The following is a 27457-nucleotide window of genomic DNA, read 5'->3' as shown; positions in this document are numbered from 1 at the left end:
ATCCGAATATGTAATGCGTTCATTATTATGTAAATATACGATTAATAATATTTTATTTAATGATTTCGTTATTCGAATAACGCGAATTCTACAATCAAATTATCGACAATTTACAAGCGACGAGCTAAATATAAAATTCTCCTCTATCTGTTTTGTATTCGTTTCAATAACGATCGAGTCTCTCTCTCACCACTCAACTATACCCAATTATTCGATTGGCAAATACGAGTACTAGTCGATGCAACATTTTGCATTCGTCTCAAGTACTAAATACTCGCGGTTCGTGATTCGAAATTCATTAAAATTTGCAACATACGAGTACTCTTTGTGCCTCTAATCAATTGATCTTCGTTAAAGATTTCAATATCAAAGAGTCAATTCGAATGTAAGCACATGTACGACGAAAATAAACTATCATCGTTGACCATATTATCTTACAAGGCATCGCTGATTATGATTCGCTGGTCGCGGAAATCAAAATCACATCTTTATTTGTACAAAGAAGACATAACGTTCTTGTAATTTATACTAATGTACACTCGATGCACATAGGTAGGTATTTTTTCCCCTTCAAAGCTTAACACAGCTCGACTCGACTCAGCCATATCCCCACAGTCTGTAGTCGTTTAATTTATAAATTATAAATTCGTCGTAATTTCGCTTTCCCATTTTCACGCTTATGATTTCACCAGTGTTGTGGAATTTTTGTATACATTAATCGTAGGCCTAGTTAGATGGCATTAGGTACTCGGTAGGTATAGGTAAGTAAATGGTAAGTAAACGACGCAGATAAACAGTTGGAAAAAGCGCCGCAGTTTTAATAATTAATTCGATATAAATGCTCAAGCATCGGAACCGCGTTTTCGTTACGGTCTTCGAGTCCAAGATTTGCTGGTATGTATTAGATGAAGAATGCAGATACCTATGCGAAAAATTACCATTTAAATCTCAAACACTGATCGTGATTCGATTAGCATGCGAGATAATGATGTTGGTAAATTTTTGATGTGGAGGGGGGGGGGAGAAGATCAAAAGTCCAGATAATATTTTCAAGACACTCGGCAGAACAAAACAACGATTTTTGGTGCAATTTTCAAATTTTGTTTTCTCATTTCCTTTAAAAACGAGTCAATCAATTCGAGGAAGAATTTAGGATGGCGAGGGAAATGAACTCAAAATTCTGTTTCAAATTCTGAATCGTTTATATTTTGACCAAAGTTTGCAAAATTAATTTTACCAGCTTTCAAAATTCTATACGTTTATTTTAAAATCGAATTCAAACAGCTCGAAATTGTCCCTGGCTCGTTTATGTAACTTTTCGATGAAAATGGGGGGAGGGGGGGTTGAAAAAGACTCACGAATATGAAATGTTAGAAATGAAAAATGCAATCATCAACAATCTGCCACGTAAACCAAAATATATAACCTCATTGAAGATCGGGAAGGGAGATCATACAATTATTTTTTGAAAAATTTTGGTTTATTACCTTACCACTCCTATGTGTAGTTTTTTTGAGGTTTGGGGTCGAATGGTCTTCAAAAATGAATTCTGCACACTCAAAAACTAAAATTTTGTTACCTACCTTTATATTTTTCAAAAATTTAAATTGTTGAACCTCCCCATCGAAGCTCATTTTGAGGTTAGAGGTCAAAAGCTATTCAAAAAATTGATTCTGCGCCCCTGAACCACCAAATTCTGATATCAATGCTGCACTTTTTGAGAATTTTCATTTCGAACTCCTACCCCCTCCAAAAATGAATTCTGTGCCCTCAAAAACCCACATTTTGATACCTATGCTAAATTATTTTATAAATTTCAATTTTATACGTACCTCCCCATTGAAGCTCATTTTGAGGTTAATGGTCAATTGATCTTCAAAATTGATACCCACACCCTTCATATCCATAGCATTTAATGAGGAATCTTAGATTATTTTTGTACCTCCCCATAGGGGTCAAAAGATCTTCAAGAAATCGATTCTGCGCTTCTAAAACTCTACATTTTGATGTCAATATTGTACTTTTTGAAACATGAAAATTTTCATTTTGTAATCCCCCCCCCCAATTGGCAGCAGGAGCCCATTTTGGGGCCTGGGTAGAAGCTCTTCAAAAAATAATTATGTGTGTCCTCAAAAACCCACATTTTGATACCTAAAAATAAATGTATTTTTTTTGCTGAATTTTGTACCTCCCCATTTGGGGCCCAATTTGGGATCTGAGGTCAAAGTTCTTCAAAAATGAATCTTGTGCCCTCAAAAACCCACATTTTGATACCTATATTACATTTTTTGCAAATTTTAAATTTCGTTTTTCCCTTTTGGAGACAACTTTCAGAGCATTTAAAAACTGATTTTGAACTTTCATCTGATTTTTTTCTAGAGTTTTTCAAATGTCCAGCTCCTGATTCATCGTGCAATTGAAAATTCAAGGATTGAACTTTCGCAAAAAAGCTCTATTTTGGGAATTTAGAGCTTTCAAAGAGCAATTTCAAAATTTTCAACCACTGACTTTGAACTTTTGACTGCGTTTTTTAAATGAAGCTTTTCAATTACTGACTCTCGATTTATTGTGCATGTTGCAAATTGAGCTTTGAGCTTTCGCATAAAACCTATTGTTTTCAAAATTTCAGAGCTTTCAAAGACCAATTTTGAAAACTTTCAATGCCTTAAAAAACGTATTTCAAACATTTTTCAAACTTTCAATTGAGTGTCCTCAGACTTATCATGCAAATGAAAAATTGAGCTTTCGTTAAAAGTTCGATTTTGAACTTTCAGAGCTTTCAAATCATCATTTTAAACTCGACCTTTTTTTTTGATTTCGAAACTTTCATTAGGTTGCCCTCGAAATAACCCATCGTGCAAATTAAAGAAATCGAGCTTTCGCAAAAAAGTTCAATTGTGAACTTATTTCAGAGCTATCAAAGACTGATTTTGAACTTTCATCTGAATTTTTTCTCGGGTTTTTCAAATGTCCGACTCCTGATTTATCAAGCAATTTTAAATTTTAGGTTTGAACTTTCGCTTTAAAAAAGCTCATTTTCAAAATTTCGGAGCTTTCGAAGACCCAATTTTGAAATTTTGAAATTTTCAAAGACTGACTTTGAACTTATGTCTGCATTTTTTTTTTTTTGAAAGAAGCTTTCTACTTATTGAATCTGGATTTACTGTGCATTTTGAAAATTGAGCTTTGGCATGAAACCTTGATTTAAAAATTTCAGAACTTTCAAAGGTCAATTATTTTGAACTTTCAATGCCTTAAATGACTCATTTTAAACTCTCCTTTGAATATTCTCTAAACATTCAATTCAGTGTAGCTACTCAGATTTATCACGTAAATGGAAAATTGAGCTTTCGTTAAAAGCTCGACTTTGAACTTTTAGATCCTTCAAAGTCAAAGTCAAATTTTGAACCATAAGAGCTTTCAAAGACTTTTTCCGATGTTTGATCTGAATTTTCTTTTGAAAAATTTTCAGGTGGTTGCACTCGGATTTATTATGCATTTTGAAAATTGAGCTTTTACAAAAGTTCAATTTCGAACTTTCAGAATTTTTAAAAGTTTTGAAATGATCGACTCTGGATTTCAACTTTCGAAATTTTAGAGCTTCAAAGTCCAATTTTGACATTTCAGAACTTTTAAAGACGCATTTCGAACTTTACTACAAATTTGTATGTATCAAAACTTTTATTTAATTGTCTTCAAATTTATTGTGGATTTCAAAAACTGACTTTTTCTGAAAAAGTTTAATTTTGAATTTTTAGAGCTATCAAAGTTTAATTTTCAATTCGAAGCTTTCAAACACTAATTTTGATCATTCACTCGAATTTGTTTCAAAAAACTCGGATTCATCCTGCATTTTGAAAATTGAACTTTCATCTGAATTTTTTTTAAGTTTTTAAATGATTTGGCTCCAGATATTTGAGATTCTCGCTTTTACAAAAAAGACTCACTTTTGATACTTCAGAGCTTTGAAAATCTAATTCTGAACTTTCAGAGCTTTCAAAGTCTTATTTTGAAAATTGAATTTTGCCAAAAAGCTGATTTCTAAGTTTTAGAACTTTTTGGGATCAAAATACGTTCACTTCAATTCATCGAGCATTTTAAAAATCATTCTTTCGCAAACATGTTCAGTTATGAACTTTTTCAGAACTCTCAAAGTTCAATTTCGAAATTTCTAGGCTTCGAAGACTGATTTTGGAACTTTCGTCATCATTGTGTTGACTTTCTCGGCCAGTAGAACACCGCAACTTACAAAATAAGTGGGCACCTTTCATCCCTCCTCCCCTCCTACTATTACCCATAAAATCAACAATATAATTTTCAAAACCCTCCACAACCTTCAAAATACTACCAAAAATTCATCAAAATCCACATTCGATCAAACACACCAAAAACCAGCTCTCTACATCGATTCAATCTTCAAGTACAATGAAACGAAAAAATGTCAAGGTCGCTGCTGCACCTTTTTTTGGCGCCAAAACACAAAATCTGTCCATCAACTCCTACCATAGTCGAGTAACCACTCAAAACACAAGAAATTTAAAGCAGAATACGAATCCGCAACTCACTTACCGGGTAAACGCTGAGTACAAACGCCGAATGAGCTTTGGCCAGCGGTGGAGCATATTTCATCACGTGTTTCAAAGTATCGATGTACATATACAATATCACTAACACTGCTAACGCCCCCAGTGTAAATATGGTAACTCCGGCTATATTTATGGCTGCGATGGTATCCAATCAATATGCAACAAAACACCAAAAAAAAAAAAAATACGATATCTTTAGTATAATATAACGTTACAATATTATACAATTTTATTAAGTACCTAGATACTCTTTCGATGGCTTTATTAAAATATGTACGAAGTAAGCTTTAGATCAAAGTCAAGGTCGTACACTGCAAACCACACAGCAGTGGGTCTGGGTATCCTTTTCAATGATAAACCAAACCAATTAACCGAAACAACCACAAAAATTATGTAAAAATCTTTATTATATAAATAAACCATCCAACGGAGGACGCCTTGAACTTGATTATTAGTATTTTCAACGAGTGATAATTTTAATTATCGATCGATTAACGACGATACTTCTTATTATTATTGGTGTAATTAACCCAGCCATCTGTCCGTGTCATCGATACAAAAAAAATTATTCTGTCTTTTATTATAACTAAAAGCACACTTTGGTATTACTTTCATGTTTTCCCCTTGTTCAAATAATTCGCAAATACGTAATTAAGACTTCAATGATTGAAAAAAAAATTCGCGCAGTTGTGCAAAAAATGAAATTCGCCATTCGATTCAATATTGTCAATTCCTCGTACAGACCAAACAAAGTAGGTTAACAAAATGGAAATACAAAACAAAGTCTACCTACTGGATACCTATTTTTTATCATCAGACTATCTTTTCTTTTCATTATGGGATCTTGATACGAGTATGAAAATGTAGGTGCAATTAAGATAAAATAACCGGTAAGAGAATGAGAGTAAGACGTGTGGCTTTTTTGAAGCACGATTAAAGTAATGATAAGAAGTTCTAGGTTGATGATGTCACACTTTGGCACGCACGTAATGATTATTACGTACACATCATTTAAAATGCATCATCATATTACACAAAGATTTAAAATAATGAATAAAAGATCGCGAAGTAGACGTAAACAAGTCACATGGATATTGTCAGATCACTGAATTGTAATTAGCGAGGTATTGATTTTTAATGATTTTTGAAAATAACAAATCTAAGATCGATTTGACCTTGGATAAGTTAGCAGACTACCCCTTTCTTTATTCGATATCATTCATCTGAAGGGAAATCTCACCGAAAAATTCGCAACCAATTACAATTCAAGTTGGATTTTTGAAAAAAGCACGTCTCAAAATTCTTTCGGCCAAAATTTTAGCTGCTCAAATATTTCTCAAATTTTTGAAAATTCAAAAGGATCTTCTGCAATAAAATTTTGACAATTCGCAACAAAATTTCAATATTTTTATCCAATTTTTGACATTTTCAAAAAAAATTGTCAACAATTCTGTAGATTTTCAAGTTGTTCGCGAACGATTCAAGGGAAATTATACAAATTCAGAACGTATTGCTGAATTACAGAATATACGTACGTAGATACCTCATTTACTCATCTTTCATGATTACTCTCAATGTTGCCAACAGTTCGTCAACGAAGCTAAAATAACATACAAATCACGCCCAAAAACGGACATAAAAATACAAATAAAATTCTCACATAAAAGATACGTAGCTAGGTAAGGTATAAAATTAAAGCTTCAAATATTGACGAAATCTGCTTTTACGATCTTCATCACCCAGTCGAGTAATTCGGGAATGTCTCTTTTATGAGGAAACTACACATACATCTTCGACAGTACGTTTCTCAATATTTAAAAGTATGTAAATGTATAACAAGAGTCTGCGAATTTTTCCCACATAGGCTATGACAATTCAGCCAACTTGGCCTTGAGTCACAAATTGGGAAATATGATCTTGAATAAAGTATCGAGTCCATTTCACACTGAACATATTTTATAAGCAACTCAAACATCGATTTTTTTTCAAATTCAACCAATCAGTCGAAAAATTGTGGATTTTAGAAGGATTTAAATCTTAAAAAATTGCCCCCAAAATTGCACAAATGGATGGAAAAATCAAATTGCCCTTACATGCTCTCGAAAATTTATTTCTCTTATGGTGAAGTGGAAGTCTCATCTACGATTATACATATGTATTTTGAAACCAGTCAGAAAAACGAGGATCTCATCTCAAATTTGAAAAAAAAAACTGGATAAAATGCCAGAAAGTGATAATTTGAAGCCCCAAACCTGAACAAAATTTCGTGATTTCATTTCTTTCCTTTTTTTGAAAAATTGACCCATTTCAAAAATGAGTTTGAAAGAGTGATGGTAGCTACAGAATATCATTTTAAGAAATTTATGGAATTTTTGCAAAACTTGGCAAAATTTCATTACTTTTTGACAATTTTAATTGATCTATGTTCTCATGTCATATTCAACATAATTTTAATGATAAACATTTCATGGAAATTTTCTGAAATTTTTTCAATTCAAGGTAAATTAATGATTTTATCATTTTCTAAGTATTTTCACAACATTTTTGACGAGTTTTAAAGACTTTCATTCAATTTTTGTTGAATTTTACCAACTTTTTCCACAATTTCATCATGCATTTGGGTCATTGAGGTTTTAAAAATGATTTTATACCACTTAACGTGTTTAAACCATGTTCTACGTAATTTCGCCTATTTTTGGTTATTTTGAATAATCTTGAATATATTTTCGAACTTTTATATCACTTAATCAAGTTTTTAGCAATGTTTTGTGCAACTTTTCCCAAATTTCGCTCAATTTTACTGAAGTTTAATCAGTTTTATTTTAACGATGCTTATGCAATTTTCGCTGATTTTTTTTCAAAGTTTCTCGTAATTTCACAGAATTTTGACTGACAAATTTTTCTCGAATTAGTACCTAGTCGAGAAGTGTCAATTTTAGTCAAAATTATCAAAGGGTCCATTTTCGGTAAAACTGTTAAAAAAGGCCAAATTCTTGCCGAAATTGTCAAACAGTCCTGTTTTTGCCAAGATTGCAAAAAAAATCCAAAATTGTCAAAAAAAAAATCTATCATCTGGAAACAGTTGTGGCACATATTAGAGACTTATGATGAGTTGTGAAGAAAGAGACGGAAGGGGGGGTGGGGGTAAAACGTCTAAAAATGTGAAAAATAATACACTAACTACTTACATTACGTTTTAAGCATTTCGTTGTCAAGTTGACATTTTTAGCTTCGAAAGGATAGAGTCAAGCCCAAGGTCTCATAAATGTTAAAAAAATTTGGAAGCTTTTACATCCCCCTTTTCAGCTTCTTTTGTGTCCATAGGGCGTTCATTCTATCGATAATATGATTTTCCACGACTTTTCCTTATTTTCCAGCCCAATTTCTTCAATTTTCCAGACTCTTTAACACCAACTACACTCTTTTAGGGGGGGGGGGAGGAGGGGGGGAATGGGCTGAATTTAATGGAGAGGAGGCTTTAAGTTAATTCAAAATTTCAAACCAGTATTTTTTAGAATCAAAATATGTTTTCGTTTTTGAAAAAAACAGGGAAAAAAATCAATAAAAAAATGAAAAGTTACAAAAGTTGATTAAAGAAATTAAAAAAATGAAAAAAAACAACAATTTTGGCAAAAAATGAAAGTTTTTGACAATTCTGACAAAAATGAAAACTTTTTGAAAAAGTAGAAAAAAAATTAGGACTTTTAAAACAGTTTTGGCAAAAAAAAATGAAACTTTCACTTTCAAGCGGTTTTGAAAAACATTTAAATTTTGAAAATTCGGACAAAAATTACAACATTACAACTTTCTTACAACAATTTTGACTAAAATTAAAACTTTTTCAAAATTTTAACAAACATTCGAACTTTTTGACAATTTTGACAAGGATTAATGTAAGACTTTTACAATTATAGCAAAAAAGATTTTTTGATAATTTTGACGAAAATTGGCAGAACTTTTTATATAATTCTGAAAAAAAAAACAAAACTTGCTGACAGTTTTAGTAAAAAAAACATGAATTTTTAAACATTTGATAATTTTGCGAAAAAATTGTACTTCTTTCGGCAATTTAAGGAAAACAGAACCCAACTTTTTTCACTCTTCACTCACACAGAAAACTGGACTTTTTATTGCAATCTACTCAGAAACCAGGACTCGACTTTTACATAGCGTTTTAGGCACAAAATGCGACATTTTGGCAAAAAATTGAACTTTTTGACATAAAACTGGACCTTTATCAGGCAATTTTGGAAACTACTAAACTTTTCGGACAAAACTTAATAGGTCTTTTCATGACAATTCCTACTATAATGAGGATTTTTTCACAATTTTTACAAAAAATAAAACAAAAATCGAGGCATTTTTCTGCGATTTTGGCAAAAAAAAATTGGACTTTTTAGACAGCTAAGGCAAAAATTGACACCTTTGGATATTTACCCAAAAAAGTAAGAATTTCTCAGCAATTTTGATGAAAATTAGAGCTTTGTGACAATTCTGACAAAAAAAAAACACACCATCAGGCAACTTTGGAAACTGCTGAACTTTTGGATAAAAATTAGAAGGACTTTTCGGTGACGATTTCTACAAAAACGAGGATTTATTGACCATTATTCTGACAAAAAATGGGGCTTTCTGAAAATTTAAACAAAAACCGAGACTTTTTTCGTCGATTTTGGCAAAAAAAAACAAAGACTTTTTAGACACCTGAGGCAGAAATTGACTCTTTCAGATATTTATAGCCAGACAAGTAAGAATTTTTTGGCAATTTTGGAAACTGCTAAACTTTTTGGATAAAAATTGGGACGACGTCTTTTTACGACTATTTCTACAAAAATAAGGACTTTTCAACAATTCTTATAAAAAATGGGACTTTTTAAAAATGTTGACAACAACCTAGACTTTTTTCGGCGATTTTGGCACAAAACGAGACTTCCCACATACTCATAGCTTAGCCCAAAAAATAGTAAACATTTCTTGGCAATTTTGGCAAAAATTAAAACTTTTTGACAATTTTTACAAAGAATGTATTGTTTGCAATTTTAGAAAAAATTACGACCCAAAAAAAAAAGGAATTCCAGACAATTTTGCCAGAAAATACCTACATAGAAATTTTTTTAGGCGATTTTGGAAAAAACAAGACGTTTGTTGCAATTATGACAAAAATCTGTACTTTATGGATGATCAAAATAATATGCACGTGGTTTTTTAAAAAGTTCACTGATTTTGGAGTGACAATATTCCAAACTTTGATATTTCCATGACTTCACTAAAAAGATGAAATTTTCCGATTTCTCCCAGGCATCCAGATTTTCCAGAGAAAGCACGATCTCGTGCACCAAATCAATCAAATTCTCTCACTTTGAAACCAAAACTGTCAAATTTCCTGACATTTCCTTGCTTTTTCCAGCAACTATTTCCACAGTTTTCAAGAACCTGAAAACCCTGGTAATATTCATTGGTGTATTTTTCGGGTTCGACCTTTCTTTCGGCGTCCTCCCCCTTCCCAACATCCACTCCTCCATCTTGAGAAACATGTTCGTGAATTCGAATGATTCATCCGATTCCCTGGAACTGGCAATAAAATCGAAACGAAAAGACTTCTCGAAAATCTTCAAAAATAGCACAATCCATGCAACAAATCAACTCGATGACTCTTACTACACCATCGCAACCAGATTCGAGGAAACCTCTTCAGCAATAACTAATAAGACACCCAGCCAAGAACTTCTCAACTCCCTATCACGTTTATCCAATATTGTCACGTGACTCCGCATATTCCATCTACTATTCTACTCGTACCTCACACACAAATACGAGTACTTAGTACAACCAAAACAATCCAAATCACTCCACTTACGGTACTTTTGTTCCACACCTACACCCACTGTCCACTGTTCCGTTTTTTTTTAATGTCACATAAGACACTACGAAACCATCGATTTGAATTTCTCCGCAGAAAATTACCTACATCTCCAGTTGTTCTCCGCACACATTTACCGGATAACAACAGGGGGAGGGGGGAGGGGGAGGGAATAAAATATGGTAAAAAAGAGCACGCTAATAGATACCTAGATTTATATGTAGTATATTTTACGCGCCGGCGTAAGGATTATTACGAAAGATGGACCGTAAAAATGTTGTATAACCCGTTAATAAAAGTGAAAGTGTACCTACATTTTATATAGTATTTCTCCGTATGCCATGCCGGCCGTCTTAGTCGTACAATAAACACTACTACCTCCTTATAAACAGGTACACGAGGTTCACCAGTATAATCAACTTCAGCACAGTCGATAGGTAGTCGATTGCGTCCTTCCTACCGAATAAAAATTCTCTCCTTATTCGAGGTCATCGTTTCCAAGAATTTTTTTTTCTCCACTGCGATTCTCCTTCTTCCGTTCTAACATCTTGTCACCTTTGCCCGGTCCTCCGGCGCCTCCCTTCCGCCTTCCCACAAATTTACATAACTATCTGTCGACTAGAAGTCTCTCGCTATTATTATGGCATATGGCACACAGATAGATGATTTTGAATCAACTCCTGATGCACCAGCACCACACATATTGACTGACACATTTCGACACAAGTATAAGTGAGAGTAATTATATTGACGGAATAATCATCGTAAATCAATCTGAACTTTCAAGTATGGACGATTCACGATCACGTCGATGTCGCCGAATCACCTTGCGCCAAATGCAACCACACATCTCGAATACGACGAACACCTCCCGTTGCTCTTCCACACAACGATAATACACATATAAAGTTACGCAATTCATTTAGTATTATTAATGTGTAGGTAAAGGTATACTATTTTTTTACATCGCTAATTGTTCCGGTATAATAACACGTGTGTGATCTAATAGTAATATGGATATTGTTTCATAATATTGTCTTTCGAACACACGAGTTAAAAAAATAATACTAAATAATTACGTAAAAACAGAAGAAAATCATCTGACTTTTTTACAATATCCAATTCCACGCGACCAATTTATCTCTTAAGTATATAATTGACCATTGTGTGTATTGTGAGCCTCTCAGTTGTATCTTTGCCAAGGCCAAACCAGACATCTCTCTGTGGGGTGATCATTGTAAAATAAAACAACAACAGTTTCCGAAAAATTAATGAAAAATCATCTCTCGCCAGGTTTTACCACTCTTGGTGACTTACTTTGCGAATATACCTACGAATAATAAATTACGATGTGTGATTGGGTACTCTTTTGTGTATCGAGTTGATATTATTTTAGCAAAAACTACCTGCTTGGATTCGACAGGTTTGCTAATTTATTAAGTACCTATGGACATTGTCGTTGTTGTTTTAAATGATATTTTTCAACCTGTTGCACGAGAGTATGTATAAATACAAGACAAAGAGTAATTAAAAATGCCTCGTCTACCTGTAGGATAATAATTATAATAGGATGCGATCTATTCGTGTTTACGTAAATTACCTGGAATACCTACCACCAAAGACCACATTCGAAGTTTTGAAAGGATTGCGTAGCTAGTCGAGCATGTCGCGGAAATTGCGTCGCGGAAATTTTAATAAAGTATATAGGAAAAAAATCGACAATTATTCGACATGTACGAGAAAAAGTCGTTTTCAATTTTTAATAAAAATAAAAACTATTATTATGTAAGGAAATTGATCAAGTTCCAGGTACCTACATACACTTCCTAGTGCGTGAAAATGATCGGTTTTTGATGTGAGGAAATAACGAATGGGTGAGGGGTGAGGGGGGGGGGGGGTAAATGTTGATAAAAATATTCGTAAGTTTTGAAATATGAAAAAAATTAAAGAAAATACTATCAGATGTCTTAAAATGTCGATTAAATTCAAAATATCGTAAAATTGAGACTTTTTCACTTTTTTTTTTAATTATTTTTTTTTATTTTTCAAGAAAAAAGCTCAGTCATAAGCAATGAAAAACGAGTGCTGCTTCAAAAATAATTATCAACAGAACTTATTAATTTTTTTTACTATTTTTCTCTATTAAGTAAATTCAACTATTTTTTTGCTTTCTGAATTTTTAAATTTTTTTCTAAAACTAAGTTTTCAAATAATTATTTTTCTTAGCATTTGTGGAATGGATAAGGGGTGAGGGAGGGAAAATCTTAACAGAAATATTCCTGGCATGGAAAAAATTGACAGGAAATGCGATCAGATGTCTCAAAATATTAATTAAATTCAAAATATCGCAAAATTTAGATCTTTTGACCTGTTTTTTTTTAATTTTTTTTCAAGTTTAAAGAAAAAAGCAAACAGAATTTATCAATTTTTTGACCATTCTTCTGCTTTAAATTCAACAATTTTTTTGTTATCTAAATTTTTCATTTTTTTTTCAAAAAAGTTTTCAAATTCTTTTTTGCATTTATCAATTGATCTTACAAATCTGTGTATTTGAAAAATTGTTTGAATTCGTCATTTTAAGTAATTCTGTTTTTTCATTTTTACATTAGGTTGGTATATTAATTTTTTTGTTATTCAACGATTTTTTTGTTTTTTCGGCTTTTTTTATGCATTTTGAATCACATTTTTTTTTCAACTTTCAACTTTTTTTTGGAGATGTTTGCGTTCATTTTGTTTTCTGTTTTTTTTCATCAGTAAGTAATTTTTCAAATATTTTAAAATATTGTACAATTTCTGAAAAATTGATCGAATAATTTTTTTTCTGTTTTTCATTCATTAAACATCGAATAAAGTCGTTTTATTTCGACTTTTTTTGCTCTTTATACTGTTTTAGATTACGTCATGTTCACAGGAAGTTTTCAACTCAATTCATTTTCGACAATTTTTTGCTTCTTTTAATATTTTTTCAAGATTTTATTTTGTTTTTCAAAATTCCGCAATTATTTACTTTTAGATTTTTTTTGGAAAAACTCCTTGGTTATTTTTGCAATGTTTAAAATGATTTTACTTTAATACTTTTTTGCTTGAAAAATTGTTTGAACAATTTCTTGTTTTTTATATTTTTTTGGTCAACTTTCAAACTCTTTTTCCATTTTCTCAAACAATCTTTCTTACATCTTGACGATATTTTTTTGCTCTATTCAATTTCTTAGACATTCTCAACTTAAATTTTTCACAATAATTTTCAGTTTTTAGAAGATTTTTGGCTTCTATCTTTTAACAGGTATTTTTTTGTTTTTCTCCTTTTAAATGCATTTTTACTTGAATAGGTATTTCAACTCATTCGGTTTTTTAGAAGTGTTTTGCTTATTTTAATACTTTTTAGATTTTCGATAACATTTTAAAGCATTTTTTTTTTCATTTTATTCGATTTTTCCCATATTTTTGTTTTTACCGACTTATTTTGAAAATTTCGAAGTTTTTTTCAATCAATATAACATTTTTATTAGTTTTCAGTTCAATTTTTTCAACTTTTCGATCATTAATCAAACAATTTTTCTGTTATTTCAAAATTTTTAAAAATTATTTTAATAATTTCTACAACTTTTTTTGTATTTTGTTGAAGTTTTTCGAAACAAGAGCAGTTTCAACAGTTCTCTGTTCACTAAAAAAATCGTTCAAATTTTTCCCCCAATTTCAAAAACTTTTTTTTGTTTTTAGACAAATTTTATATTCTTTTGGAATTTTCAACATTTTTTCAATTTTTTTTTTTTTGTAAGTTTTTATGATCTTTTTCTTTACTCAATTTAATTTTTTGGTATCTCAAATTACGAAATTTCATCTGAGGTTATTTTATTTTTGGATCTTGCTCACTTTCATTCTAAAGTCAAAACAAAAATTTTACCACACAAAAAAAAACTCTTGCCAAAATTTACAAGTTTTTACAACTTTGAGTACCTACGTTAAAAACTTGAACTTTTAAAAATGAATAAAAATGCTGCAAACGAAGAAAAACATGCAATTGAAACAAATATTCATAAAATCAAATAAATACGCAGCATACAATTTTTTAAAAAATTTTCGAAAGGACCAATGAATGGATTTACCCTCCCCCCTCCCCCCCATTCCATTTTAGAAAATCGACGCTAAAATCATGCCCAGTACTAATAATTTATCAAAGGACAGCACAAGCAATAAAGATATATCATCAACCTCATCATCATAAAATTAAAACGAATGTTCTGAAAAGCTGATGGAAGGAGAAGGTGGAGAGAAGAGGGCGATAGAACTTCACCTTGAACTCTGACTTTCAAAATCGAACGAGTAAGTTCATTTTTGAAAAAAAAGCTTCACGAAGGCGCCGGTAAAAAGCTCCAAAAGTAATCAAATCAAATCGCAAATCTACCTGTATTTTTTGAAATGGGCTTTAAAAAAATTAATGGATTTTTTTTTCTTTCATAGAATCGAATAAAAATTAAAGCAGCTGAATTTGCATTCAAATAAGGATGAAAAATAATGTGATGGTCATCTCTCGCAATTTGATCAAATTCACTCAGAAAACTGTTTTGATCTCATTTTGTATCTGCGATTTACGGCACATGTAATTTTATCGAGTACTTAACGAGTTAATATTTTTCTTTACAAATTTTCCAATAAAATTGTATAAAAAATAGAGAAATTTTGCGAAGGATACCTCAATTCATCTGAAATTTTTTAATCGAATTATTTCCACTAAGCCGAAAAATACGTCCTTCTTCCGATATTTCAAAGCACAGGGAAATTTTCACACAAAAGAAAATTAGCTCCTTAAATCTTTATCCAAATTTACCAACAAATTGGTTCGCAAATCACGTTTTATTGATTTCATCGTTAAATTCTTTACGTCGCGTCGCGTCGCCGTAAAGGGAATTTAAACCGCACAGCGTCACATCGCGTCGTACAAATTACTCTCAACATTTTCATCTTTTCATCATGTTTTCTGCCCACATTAGTGTTTATAAAATATCGCAGCCAAACCCGACGAAACCATTCCGCAAACGTTAACCAATTATTCTGAATCGAGTAAACCTTTCAAAAATAAATTTTCAACCTTTCAACCCTTCTTTTCTACACTTCTCACCCCTCGAACCGAACACCTTCACTCCTTCAATTCCCAAATAAACGATTTAAATCTTGAAAACCAGACGAAAGTCATTCTTGTGTGTAAAAAAACATCTCATTTGAATATTTCACGTAAGTATGATAATTTGCTTTTCGACGATTCGAACCCTTTATTGATATTCTCATCGCAGCTCACAGCGATTTAACTCAATTTTCCGATAAAGCACCACTCTCTGTCCTTAATCTATTACATCAAATCCAATCGGTTTATAGGTGAGTATTCGAGTTAATTCTTCTTATAACACCCAATAAAACATCTGTTAGGTCTCGATTCGTCCCTTATAAAATATGTACCTATCATACTGACGAAGGAGACATCGACGACTTCGAGGTACCTACTGCTCGTAAAACGAAATTTAATTTCATCGCTTGTTTTATGTATTTTCCAATTAGACGCTTAAAGAATGCGTAAGAGAAGGTCGGTAATGGGGAGGTCATTGTCGTAGCCGATTTAACATTTACCTAAAAGTAATCTAAAGTGACACGAAAGTTTAACTTGCGCTTTAAAAACTTTACAGAGCGACAGATGCTGATGGCGAAATTATTCCAAAGGGTTAATACGCTCACGCAGATGAGCGCCTTTCAAAGAAAATGCAAAAAATTGAAACATCGGGCACAGGGTGGTCAAAAAATCTCGAGTGTTTTCTCGAAATTCTCTTAAAACATTCTGTTGAATTTTCTTCTTGCTTTTGAACCATGCTGTACCTGCCGAGAGGATACAAAAGCCTTTAAAATAAAACTTTCAGCTTCCTCCGTAACAAAGTGATATTTAGATTTTTAACCTTTTTTTTTTTGGAATGTTTAAAATTCTTTGGAAAAAATTAATTTGATAAATGTTTAGAAATTTTGCAAATACTTGGAAACCCTGCCTGAATGAATAATTTAGGGGTATTTTTTTCCTCACGAATACCACCCCCATTATCAAATGGAACACATCGGTATTTTCCAAAACTAGAGAAAAAATTTCTCTAAAAATTCTGAATGGTAATTTTCTGTACAATTTTTCAGATCATGTCAAATACGAGTACCTACTATTTAACCAATAAGGATCACTTACAGAACCAAAATTGGAACACGTTGCGCAAGTTGGGAAAAATACGAAAAAAATGAATTATGAATGCGATAAAAACGTACTTCTTTTCAAATTGCATTTTTTCACGTGTTAAATGTGAAGTGTTTACGCCATTATTAAAGAATAAATTCGTAAATAATTGTAATGTAAATACATCGTATGTTGAGCGTTGATATTTTCGAGAAAACCTCACCTTTATCGTATTCGGTTGCGAAATACAAATTTTCTCCGAAATACTACATAGGTAGTAGGTACATATTAATAGTCGGATGAGTAAATTATGCCTATACCCACCACCTCCCAGCTCTCTCAAGATGTGCTCAACATACTATTTTAATAGTACATATGAGGGCAATGGCATAAGCCGCTTTCAACACTTCTCTACATTTTTCAGGCCCCCATATTAGATCACTCAGGGCTTCTTCATGGAAAAAATCAATATGTACATAGTACATACACATAGGAAATCATAAGTTGCAAAACATATCCAAATCCAGATGTGCCTTTCGGTAATTTCGACTTTTCAACGACAAAAAGAGGATTCTCGAGTCTATTTCTCAAGTTTTTGATTTGTTCAAGTTATAGCTGGGGCTTTCTGCTTGTACCTTTCCACAAGAAGCTGACCTAGGAGGCTGGAATTTGACATGCACGTTTGTTGAACGCTCAGATGTGTCTTTTTGGTGATTGAAAAGTAGAGATGAACATTGAGGGAGGGGGGAGTGTGCCCTAGAGGTGTTTTTACAGTGTTTAGAATTCTCAAACCCCTCCCTCTCTATCCCTATCCAGCGAAAAAAACCGTATCTTTTTCAAAAGTTGGATCTTAGCAAATGTACGAGTATCAAGAGTTTTCCCTAAAATAGTCGAGAGCTCCACACTATTTGAAACCTCCAGGGTATCTAACGGATTTTTTTGTGAAAAAATCACTACTTTTTCACTACTTTTTTCACTACCTTTTTTCAACCAAATTTTCAGAATGCCATCCACTCGACCACCCCCCCTTTCACACAAAAAAATTAACAAAGTCAAATTTTTCACATGAAAATTTTAAAAAAACTTGAAACTGAAAGAGTAATTTTAATCAAAATTATTGAAAAAAAAATACAAATAAACGAGCTTATTACATTCGTTATAAGACAAGGTGTCAAACAAAATTTCAAAATGAACAATCAGGACTATAGCAGGACATTTTTTAAACACTAGAGATTTTATTTTAAAAAAAGGAGCCGGGGGAGAGGCAAAATTTTACATAAGAATTTTTCGCTTTTAGTTTTCCAATGTCTTCAACATCCCAAGATTTTTTTTCAAGCAAGCGGATGTCGAAAATATAATTTTATCATTTCAATTTTTTATTTTTTTTCACGTTAAAGGTTCTTTGCTGATGTAAGTAATGAATTTGGGCGAATAAAAAACTTTTTTTTAACAAACCAATTTTTTATTTCGAGAGAGAGGCACATATGTAAAAAACGTCATTTCTAGTATAATGAATTGGAGAAACTTATTACTTTGCTTCAAAATTTTGAAATTCAAATGGTTTTTTTTTTAAATTCAAAATTGAAAAAAAGCAAATGAGCCCGAGCGAAGCGAGGGCAGAAGCTTTCAAAAATTCATGTTTCGAGAAGTGAAAAAAAAATTTCTTCATGCAGGGAGGAGTTCATTTTTCTGATTCAAACTTTGAACATTTCTTGAATTTAAACAACAGTTTTTCACGGGGAAAAATAGTAAACAGCCCGAGCGAAGCGAGGGCAAAAGCTCTCAAAAATGTGTAATTCAAGCTCTAAAAAAAGTCGACAAATGAGCTCTTTTCTACGGAATAAAGATCGAGAAAAAGGAACGAATTTGAATTTTTTCATTTTTTCACTACCTTTTTAACAAAATTCACTACTTTTTCACTACTTTCACTACCCATTTTAAAAATCACTACTTTTTCACTACTTTCACTACTTGCACTACCTGTTAGATACCCTGACCTCCTTCCCCGGGGACAATTCTATTCGATATTACAAGATCGCCCTAATCCATGAAGGACTTGGACTGACTTGGGAGTAAAATGTTCTAAATTCATTTTCGAAATTTTACCAAAGAGAGGCACATTTTATTAAGGCAATCGAAAATTTCAGACTTTTTAAAAATTTCAAATCAGCTCAAATTATTACTCACGAAAATTAGTGTGGTTGGAACAATGGATTTTCGAGCTGGGAACCTCGAAAATAGATTTTAAAAGTCAGATCTTGTACTTTTATAGTAGCCAAAAAAGTTAAAAAGTAACCAAAAAAATTATAAATGTGAGCAAAAACATTTCAAAGCAGAAAAAAACCTAAAAACTCTTCAATTGAATTGAATTTAAAAATGATGAAAAACACGTTTCAATTAAAATCAGATGAAGAAACTCAATCGGGATTTTAGAAATTTTAGTAAATGGTAGTACTTTTTGACAAAAATTAGCGAGAAAACACGATTTTTGGAAATTTTCGGAGGAAAGGTCCAACTTTTCAGTATTTTTTTTTGCACAAAACTAAAAAATGTTCAGTAAAAAACGTGACCTTATGACAATTGTGAAAAAGGGAGACATTTTAATGATTTTTGGATGAACTGGAAATCGAGACTTATGACAATTTTAGTAGTGGGCAAGGCATTTTATCAGGTTTTGCCAAATTAGCGAAACTTTTCAACAATAAAGTGATACATTGGAATGGAAGAAAATGGGAATTTGTCGCCAAAAAGACAATTTTCAGCAATTTTTGGCAAGAAACGCGTCCTTTTGGCAAATTATAGACGAAAAGCAAGATTTTATTTGCGATTTTTGGCTGAAAGCAAGACTTGAGCGATTTGAATTTTTAAACATTTTTCTCAAAACAGGGTGTCTAATAAAGTTTCAAAACGAAAACGCAGGACTTGAATAAGACATTTTTCAAACACATTACGACTTCTTCGTTGAGGGAGGAGAGGGACGGGCGGTTCAATATTTTACCCGTCAATTTTTTGCTTCTTTAATGTCTTTTGACATTTTAAGATTTTTTCTGAGGAAGGAATGTGTCAAAAATACCTCTACCATTTCAATTTTCCATTGGCATGGGATTTTGTAAACACTTTCACGAGTGGGGGGGGGGGGGGTAAAAATATTTATATCATCTCAATTCTTCGTTTTTCAATCGTTCAAAAAAATGAAAGTTTTGCAATAGGTAATCGTCAAAAATTATTTTAAAAAGCTAAGCGAGGCATACTCAACATTTTGGAAAATTTTGAATTGAAAATAGCAAAAGAAGAGCTTTTATCATATTTTTTAACGTTTTCTCAACAACAAAAAAAAATGCATTCCTGTCCTTCAGAAATAACTTACAACAGAGGAGAGAGAGGAAATCAATGTATTTCTGTCCCAGGGCAACATGGGCGATTTTTTTTTGAAAATTTTTGTATTATTCCATCTGTTAAATTTTTACAAAAACTTTTTAAACGTTTCTTCGAAAAAAAAAAAAAAATGCATTCCAGTTCTTTAAAAATAACTTAAAAAGGAAAGAAAGTGAAGGGCGGAAATTTTTTGAAATCATTTTCGATTAGTCAGGTGAAAAAAAGACGAAATTTTTTCAAAATTCCACAAAAAAGGGAAATAAATTGAAAATTTAAAGTCTGATTGAAAAAAAGCGATGCACATAACTTGATCACTAAAAGCAGGATTTGCAGAACAGACTGTCAAGACATCCTACGAAACATGGCAGAATATTACAAATTGAAATGACGTTTTTAATTTTTTAGGGTTCCCCCCAAAAAAGGGAAATAAATTGAAAATTTAAAGTCTGATTGAAAAAAAGCGATGTACATAACTTGATCACTAAAAGCAGGATTTGCAGAACAGACTGTCAAGACATCCTGCGAAACATGGCAGAATATTACAAATTGAAATGACGTTTTTAATTTTTTAGGGTTCCCCCACCAACGGGGAACCCTATTAAAATCGCTAAAGTTTTCAGGTTTTCAGGTTTTCAGTTTTTCAACACCTCGATACTAGCGTTGTCTGGTGCCGCGTAAAGATAATTTATGCGAATTAACAGTTTTTCCATTGGTGTATTCCAGAATTTCATAAATAGCATTGATTTTGATTGAATGACAATGAAACAAATAGTTGTCAAATGTCAAATAGTATTTTTGTTTTTCGCTTTCGTTTTTAAAATTGATGATTTCAGTTCACATGTCAGATTTCTTTTGTATTTTTGAATTTTGATTTGAAATTTGAAAATAATTAAATCGCTACTTTTAAGGTAAGTATGTATGAATGAATAATTATGAATTATGATAATTAAATTACCAACAGGATTCTCGAAAATCATGGTTTTGGACGTTTTTTAAATTAAATCAGCTCTTTTAGTAGTCTTTTTAAAACACTATTTACACAAACTTTTAAAACGTTCAAAGTTTTTCTCTTCAAGTATACTCAGTAAAATCCTAAATCCATTTACAAAAGCTACTACCCTAGCAGAAGAATTCAGATTCTAGATCTGCCAAAATCCTGGTGAAAAAAAAATCTAGCGATCCAGTAACAGGGGAACCCTATTGCCAGGTCCTGAGGACCTCGCTTGTTTTTAAAAGAACTATTTTGAAAATTTTTCGCCAATTTTTGGGAACGAAATGAGAATTATTGCAATTTTTAGCAGAATAAAGAAAGACTTTGAAATTTGTAACAAAAAGAGGTCATCTTTTTGATTTGGCAATTACGAGCGACAAAGAGACTTTTGAGCCATTTTTTAAAAAAATACGATTTCTTGGAATTTTTTGCAAAAAGCTGACCATTTTTAGCAATTTTGTTTATGAAATCCGAGAATTCTTTATAATTTAGGCAAAAAGCAAGACATCGACAATTTGAGCATAAAACAGGGCTTTTTGGCAATGTTGGCAAAAAAGTGGAGTTTTAGGATAATTTTTGAAAAAAAAGTGAAAATCTCAAGAAATTTTGCTAAAAAATGTAAAAAAATCAGCAAATTTTGGGAATTACATTTTTTTGCATTTTTTTTTTGAAAATTGAGACTTTTTTGCTTTCTTTAGGTAGAAAACCCCACACTTTCTAATAATTTTTATCGATTTCAGCTAAAAAAGAAAAACTTTTCAACTGCTGAAAAGCTACAAAACGTCAATTTTTGAAAAAACGAGAATTTTTGACAATTTTTGGCAAAAAACAGGACTTTTTTTGACAGCAATTGGCAAAAAATGATGCTTTTTCGCAATCTTTGCTAAAAATGGGAGATTTTCTTCAATTCGTTTGTCATTTATCAGCAAAAAATTTAGACTTTTGGGTAATTTTTAGATAAAAAATTGAAACTTCATCAAATTCCTTGCAAAAAGTGTCAATTTTCAGCTACAAAACCAGACAATTGAGCAATTCCGACAAAAGGTAAGATTTCTGCTATCTTTGATAGAAAATGAGATCATCCAAAATTAACACCCAAGAACGAAATTCTCGAATTACAAACCGAATCTTAACCAAAACATCAGTCTAGACACCTCAATCAATCTCCTCGCCACCTCTCTCTAGACGTCCACTTATCAAAACTTGTTCATTACACATACACAGTACCCTACTTGTTAGCCGGAAAATTCGCACTTACGAGTATTTTCCATTTCCAGAGCGCGCGGCGTATACACGCAAAATCTCTTATAACAAAGACGTAAACGACCCGACGACCGTGACCCAATCTACCAGATCTAGTAAAAAAAAAGTAAGTAAAAAGGAGAGAAAAAACTCGTATATGCGAATTAAATCAGCGACCAGCAAAAATACCATGTCGTAATAGGTAATTACATAGTACATAGTAGTAAGAGGTACGCGTAGTGGACAATTGTAATGTACATACGACACCGCTTGTCCAGTCTAGTACACATATCCATATAAAAAAAAACCTACAAATAAGTCAACAAGTAGTACCAACACTAGATCCCTGTTCTGTTCTGTTGTCGAGAGAAACAATCTCGCAATCGACAACAGACATTTCGCTCTTGGTTCTACTAAAATTACCTCCTTGTTATAATTTTTATAATTGATAATACGTGTAATTATTCTATAGTTACTTAGTACCTACTTAGTGTACAAGAGATGTAAAATAGACTCACCTGCCAGATACTGATGAACCGAGGGGATATGTTGATGCAGGCATGATAACGACGATACGTTTCTAATAGATAAATACGAGTCGGCTTCGACACCGTTGGTGCTAGGAACTGTAGTACTAGGAACGCTACCACTACTGCTTAATTTGCTAATTAAATCTTTAATCGGTGTAGTCAAATCTGCCGCATCGGTTTCGTAATCGTTTACTGTCACGTTATATACGATCGAATCTGTAGTCGTCGCTGGTAAAGTCTGCGAAATATCGAATTTCGATAATCTTCCTATCGTCGACGCCATCTGGGCTGCTCTAGATACAGTCGAATTCGGATCCAGCTTCATAATTTGCAGTTACATTCATTCCTGTAAGGAGAAAAAAATCACACCACACCATATTAGTGGGAGTCGATAATTAATCTCGAGTCACATGTCAGGAGTCGAAGATGGAGAACGACACAACTCATCAGATTCTCTCTTCCTATACGCATTGGTCTGCCACAACAACTGACCGCATTCTGCATCGTTTTGCAATCGAGTATACTCGCACGGTTGCATATCCATTCGCCCGGTCACGAGAAATTGCAAATTTTAAGTACCTCATATGCTACGAAAGCGTTCAACTGAACCATACAGAGTTAGTACAACAGACGCCATGCCAGTCGCCAATGTGGCGAAATTTTCACGATGTTTATCGAACCTTGATACCGTAGTACGAGTCGAGTTGCGTTTTGTGCCCTTTTTTTTCTGCATTAAGCCCAACTATACGCTCGTACTTATTATGGTCATCTTATCCATAAAAGAATACTTACTGGAACAACACGTGTATTTTTCATGCGCGCACGCACGTCGTCGTCGAAGCGATAGACCAGCTTATGGTACAAGATTACAAGAGTGATTATCTCATATTTATACTCAATGGATGAGAAATTGGGCAAGAGTTACTCGTACGAATGATGTTTCGAATGAGGTAATCGAAATCATTCACCCCTACTTTTTTTTCTTATCTCCTTTTATGATGAGATCAGTTCATGGAGGACCACGGAATTGGTTGACGATTTTTTTTTGGCCTTTCCTTTGAAAAAAATTGTCACAAATTCAAAATGAAATATCCAAAAAATGATATGTCCCTTCCTCTTTACGATGAAAAAATAAATGAGACTTCTTTCAGGTTGTGCTAAAATTTCTGAGAAACGTTTTCGTTTAACTTTTCCAGGTTTTCCGGATTAATTTTTCCAATTTTCCAGACTCTTCAGAAATCAACCAGTTACACAAAAATTAGGAAGGGGGGGGGGTCATCAAATTTTATATAGCAAAATGTATCAAAATTACACAACAAAGTGGTCCAATTTCAGGATTTCTTCGTAAGTTCTCCTGATAAGAAATAGTCTTGAAACAATTCCCCACTTCCCAATGTTGTTCTTATCTCAAGAAAGTATTGCAAAATTCGAGCAGGCAGGAGAGGTTGAAATCCGAAAAACAGCCCCAAATTGTCGGAGGGTAATTTTGAGGGAAAGGGTGAAGGGGTTGGGGTCAAGGAAGGGTCAAATAAAATCTGAAAAACACTGCCTTGAAATATTCTAAAGAAATTTTGAAAAAGCCTTAACTAAGTTCCGCAAAAGATTTCGGTTTCGATCTGAAAATGTTTGTTGGACACCTTCATCAAATTTAAAATTAATTCATTTAATCGAGCCCCTGATTTCTATGGTTATCGAAGGGAGAGGGGGAGGCGATGGTCGATTTTTTCAGAACCATTTCTCATCCAGAAGAATAACCACAACAAAATTTCAAAATTGAAAAAAAAACATCAAAAATCAAGGTTTAGCCTTACTCACTTTCAAATCCACACTGAACATCTGAGAGTATTTTTCTCTCCAACCCTTCACTCTCTCAACTCTCCCACCCCATCCCACTTCTCGAGTAAATCATCAGATTTTAATGCTCCAGTCTTCTACAAAAAAAAAACACTCTCAAAAGTTCAGCAAAAAAACTTAAGATTTCATTTGGAAACTTTTTCAAACAACGACAACCTAAATTTTCAATTTTCAACCATTTTCAAAATGCATGTTTTATTTACTAATTTTTAGAAATCCTGATTAAATTAAGGGGGTGGGGGGTGGTTCAATTTTTTTCAGATCAATTTCTTGTCAAGAGGAACCACAAAAATAGAGTAATTTTCCAAAGAATTTGAAAAACAAAAAAAACTTATCGAAATCTGGAATTTTAGAGACTCAACAAAAACAGTAACTCTATATCATAACGTAGGACCCTTTCATAATTTTTGCCCCAGAATTTTTAGTTCAGTTTTTGTGAGATTTCATCCCCTCCCTCCCCTTTTCATCGAAAAACCCAAAAAAGCAAAAACAACTCTCAAGAGTTGGCTCATTTCTAATTTCAACCCCTTTCATCACAAACTTAATATCATGTATTTTCAACATCTTGGTGTGTTTTTTTCTCTTCAACTCCCCCACCCCCTCAAGACTACTTCTCGAGTAGTTCATCAGATTTCAACACTCCCTTCTTCTCAAAAATGCATTCTAATGGCGTGGACATTGTTTTCGAATCTCAAACCCCTTCCCCTCCGCCTCATGAACATTTTTAAAGTAATTCCTGAACACAAAAATATCTGAAAAAAGGTGTAATTTTGAGCCAACAAAATGTAGAATTTTTCAATTTTCAGGAAATTCTCTTCAATAAATAAGCTTGAAAAAATTAACCAGAAATGATTTGGAAAATTCATAAAACTTTTCAATTTTGTTCATTTTTTTTTTCAACTCGCATAAATGGAAATATTTCAAAAACTTTTCAATTGTTTTCCACTGATTTTTCAATATTATTCTCACCAATAAAATCAACCATTCAAATCACAAAAAATAATCACGTTGAACACAAGTTTTTCATTGAAAAAAAAAAAATCTGAGAAAATAATTTTTAATGTGAGAAAATGGAAAAAAATTCTGAACTAATTTTTTGCGAAAATAACAAAAATATCTCCTCCAATCTTTGAAGAAATTTCGATATATAAATCAAATTGACTATTTGCCTTCAATTTTTTCACATATTTCAAAAAATTCAAGTTCCTATTGTTTTTCGTTTGGGAATTTTGAAATATTTTCGTCATTAATTCATGACAAGAAAGTGTACAAGGAAAAAACCGAACGACCAAAATAACAAAAATTACAAAATTTTCTCAGATTTCGACACCCCCCCCCCCCAATATATAAAATTATCCGAACTAATTTACTGAGTTTTGAGTGCTTCCTCATCGTCGGCAAAACAATTTTTAAAAAAATACAATAATAGAAAAAGTTATTCAGCAATTTGCAAATCTTCTATGGAAACAGTTCAACAATAAATTTCTAGTCACGCAATAGATTTTGCAACAGGGCGGGAAGAAAGGCAGTCATGGAAGGAGAAGGGGGAATAAAATCCCAAAAATCCATCTATACCCAAACAACACACACATTACTTCGATAAAAGTATACACAATTGTATCCATTTTGGAATATTTAAAAGAAAACCATTCGCGAAACAGAATCAAAACTCACAATTCAGAAGTAAAATTCAGATTAATTGAATACTCAAAAATGTTGAACTCAGCGACGAAAGTTAATTTAGAAATTTCGAGCACGTTAACTCTGACTAAAAAATAAAACTGAAAAAATCACACAAATATTCCATAAGAAAAAAAACTCAATAAAAATTGAAGAACGAGTGAATCAATAATTGTTTATTATTTTTAACGCCATTTTAAAATGAAAAAAAATTACTTATACCTACGATTACTGTAAATAAAACAATTGGTAAATTCAGCATAAAAAAATGAATTGAAATGAAAACAAAAAAAAAATTCACTTATTAAAAAAATACGAGTAGATGTTCACTAAAATAATAAATACGTAAACATTAAGCACTCGGGGGAAAAAAGACATTTAAAAAAAATGATTTGAAAAAAAAATTATTCAAGTTTTTTGAAGATTTTATGAAAATTTCAGCTCACTGATCCGTAAAAAAATTTTTTAAAAAATATTGTACGACAATAATTAATGACTTTTCCAAATTAATACATGAAATAATTATCGTAAAATAAGTACGCAAAAAAAGTTCAAAATTTTTTTGAATAATCAAAATCACAGATTGAATTTTCTTTTTGTATAAAAATCAACTCGAGCGAAGCGAGGGCAAATTTTTCAAAAATAAGATTTCAAAATTATCAACTTTTGACAGGTTTTGAGTAAAAAATCACTTTTTGCCAATATTTGTAAATCGCGTTGATTTTCTTTCAATTTTTTGCTAAGTTTGCAATTATTAGCGGATTCACATAATAGATTTTCAGGAACCCACTTCTCAAATTAATATTATACACAAAGGCACAAAACTTCCATTAATCATAACAACATCTTATAAATGCATTTTACTGTCAGTAATAATGTATTATTTTTATCACAGTATAAGGACCAGTCTCACTAATTCAAATGCTTCCATCTTTCATGATTTAAAAAAAGTAAGAAAAGCGTAATAACAAGGGAAGATAAGGATTCTATAAATTACCCAAAATAAAATCACTTAAAAATACGAGTGGGTCATTAAAAATATTCTATCGTTACACGTTGAATCAGCCGGTCATCGCGAATTATTCGTCATTCAATTATTCAAAATTCATTACCAATCCTATTAATAATGCAAATCAA

General features: G+C 32.1%; 1 protein-coding gene across 2 annotated transcripts in view; it reads right to left on the bottom strand.

Annotated features, from left to right (window-relative positions):
• Positions 1-27457, bottom strand: part of LOC135837396 (organic solute transporter alpha-like protein) — a 77582-nt gene that overhangs the window by 9190 nt on the left and 40935 nt on the right. For both annotated transcript variants that reach the window (XM_065352656.1, XM_065352655.1), the window contains exons 2-3: positions 22775-23132; positions 4570-4721 (exon numbers count right to left, since the gene is read on the bottom strand). In XM_065352656.1, coding sequence (XP_065208728.1) covers positions 4570-4721; positions 22775-23111 — 489 coding nt within the window. In that variant the 5' untranslated portion in view covers positions 23112-23132. The remainder of the gene's footprint in view (positions 1-4569; positions 4722-22774; positions 23133-27457) is intronic.

The sequence above is a fragment of the Planococcus citri genome, chromosome 2, assembly GCF_950023065.1.
Source record: "Planococcus citri chromosome 2, ihPlaCitr1.1, whole genome shotgun sequence".
Taxonomy (NCBI): Eukaryota; Metazoa; Arthropoda; class Insecta; order Hemiptera; family Pseudococcidae; genus Planococcus; species Planococcus citri.
This window is presented reverse-complemented; position numbering and strand designations above follow the sequence as displayed.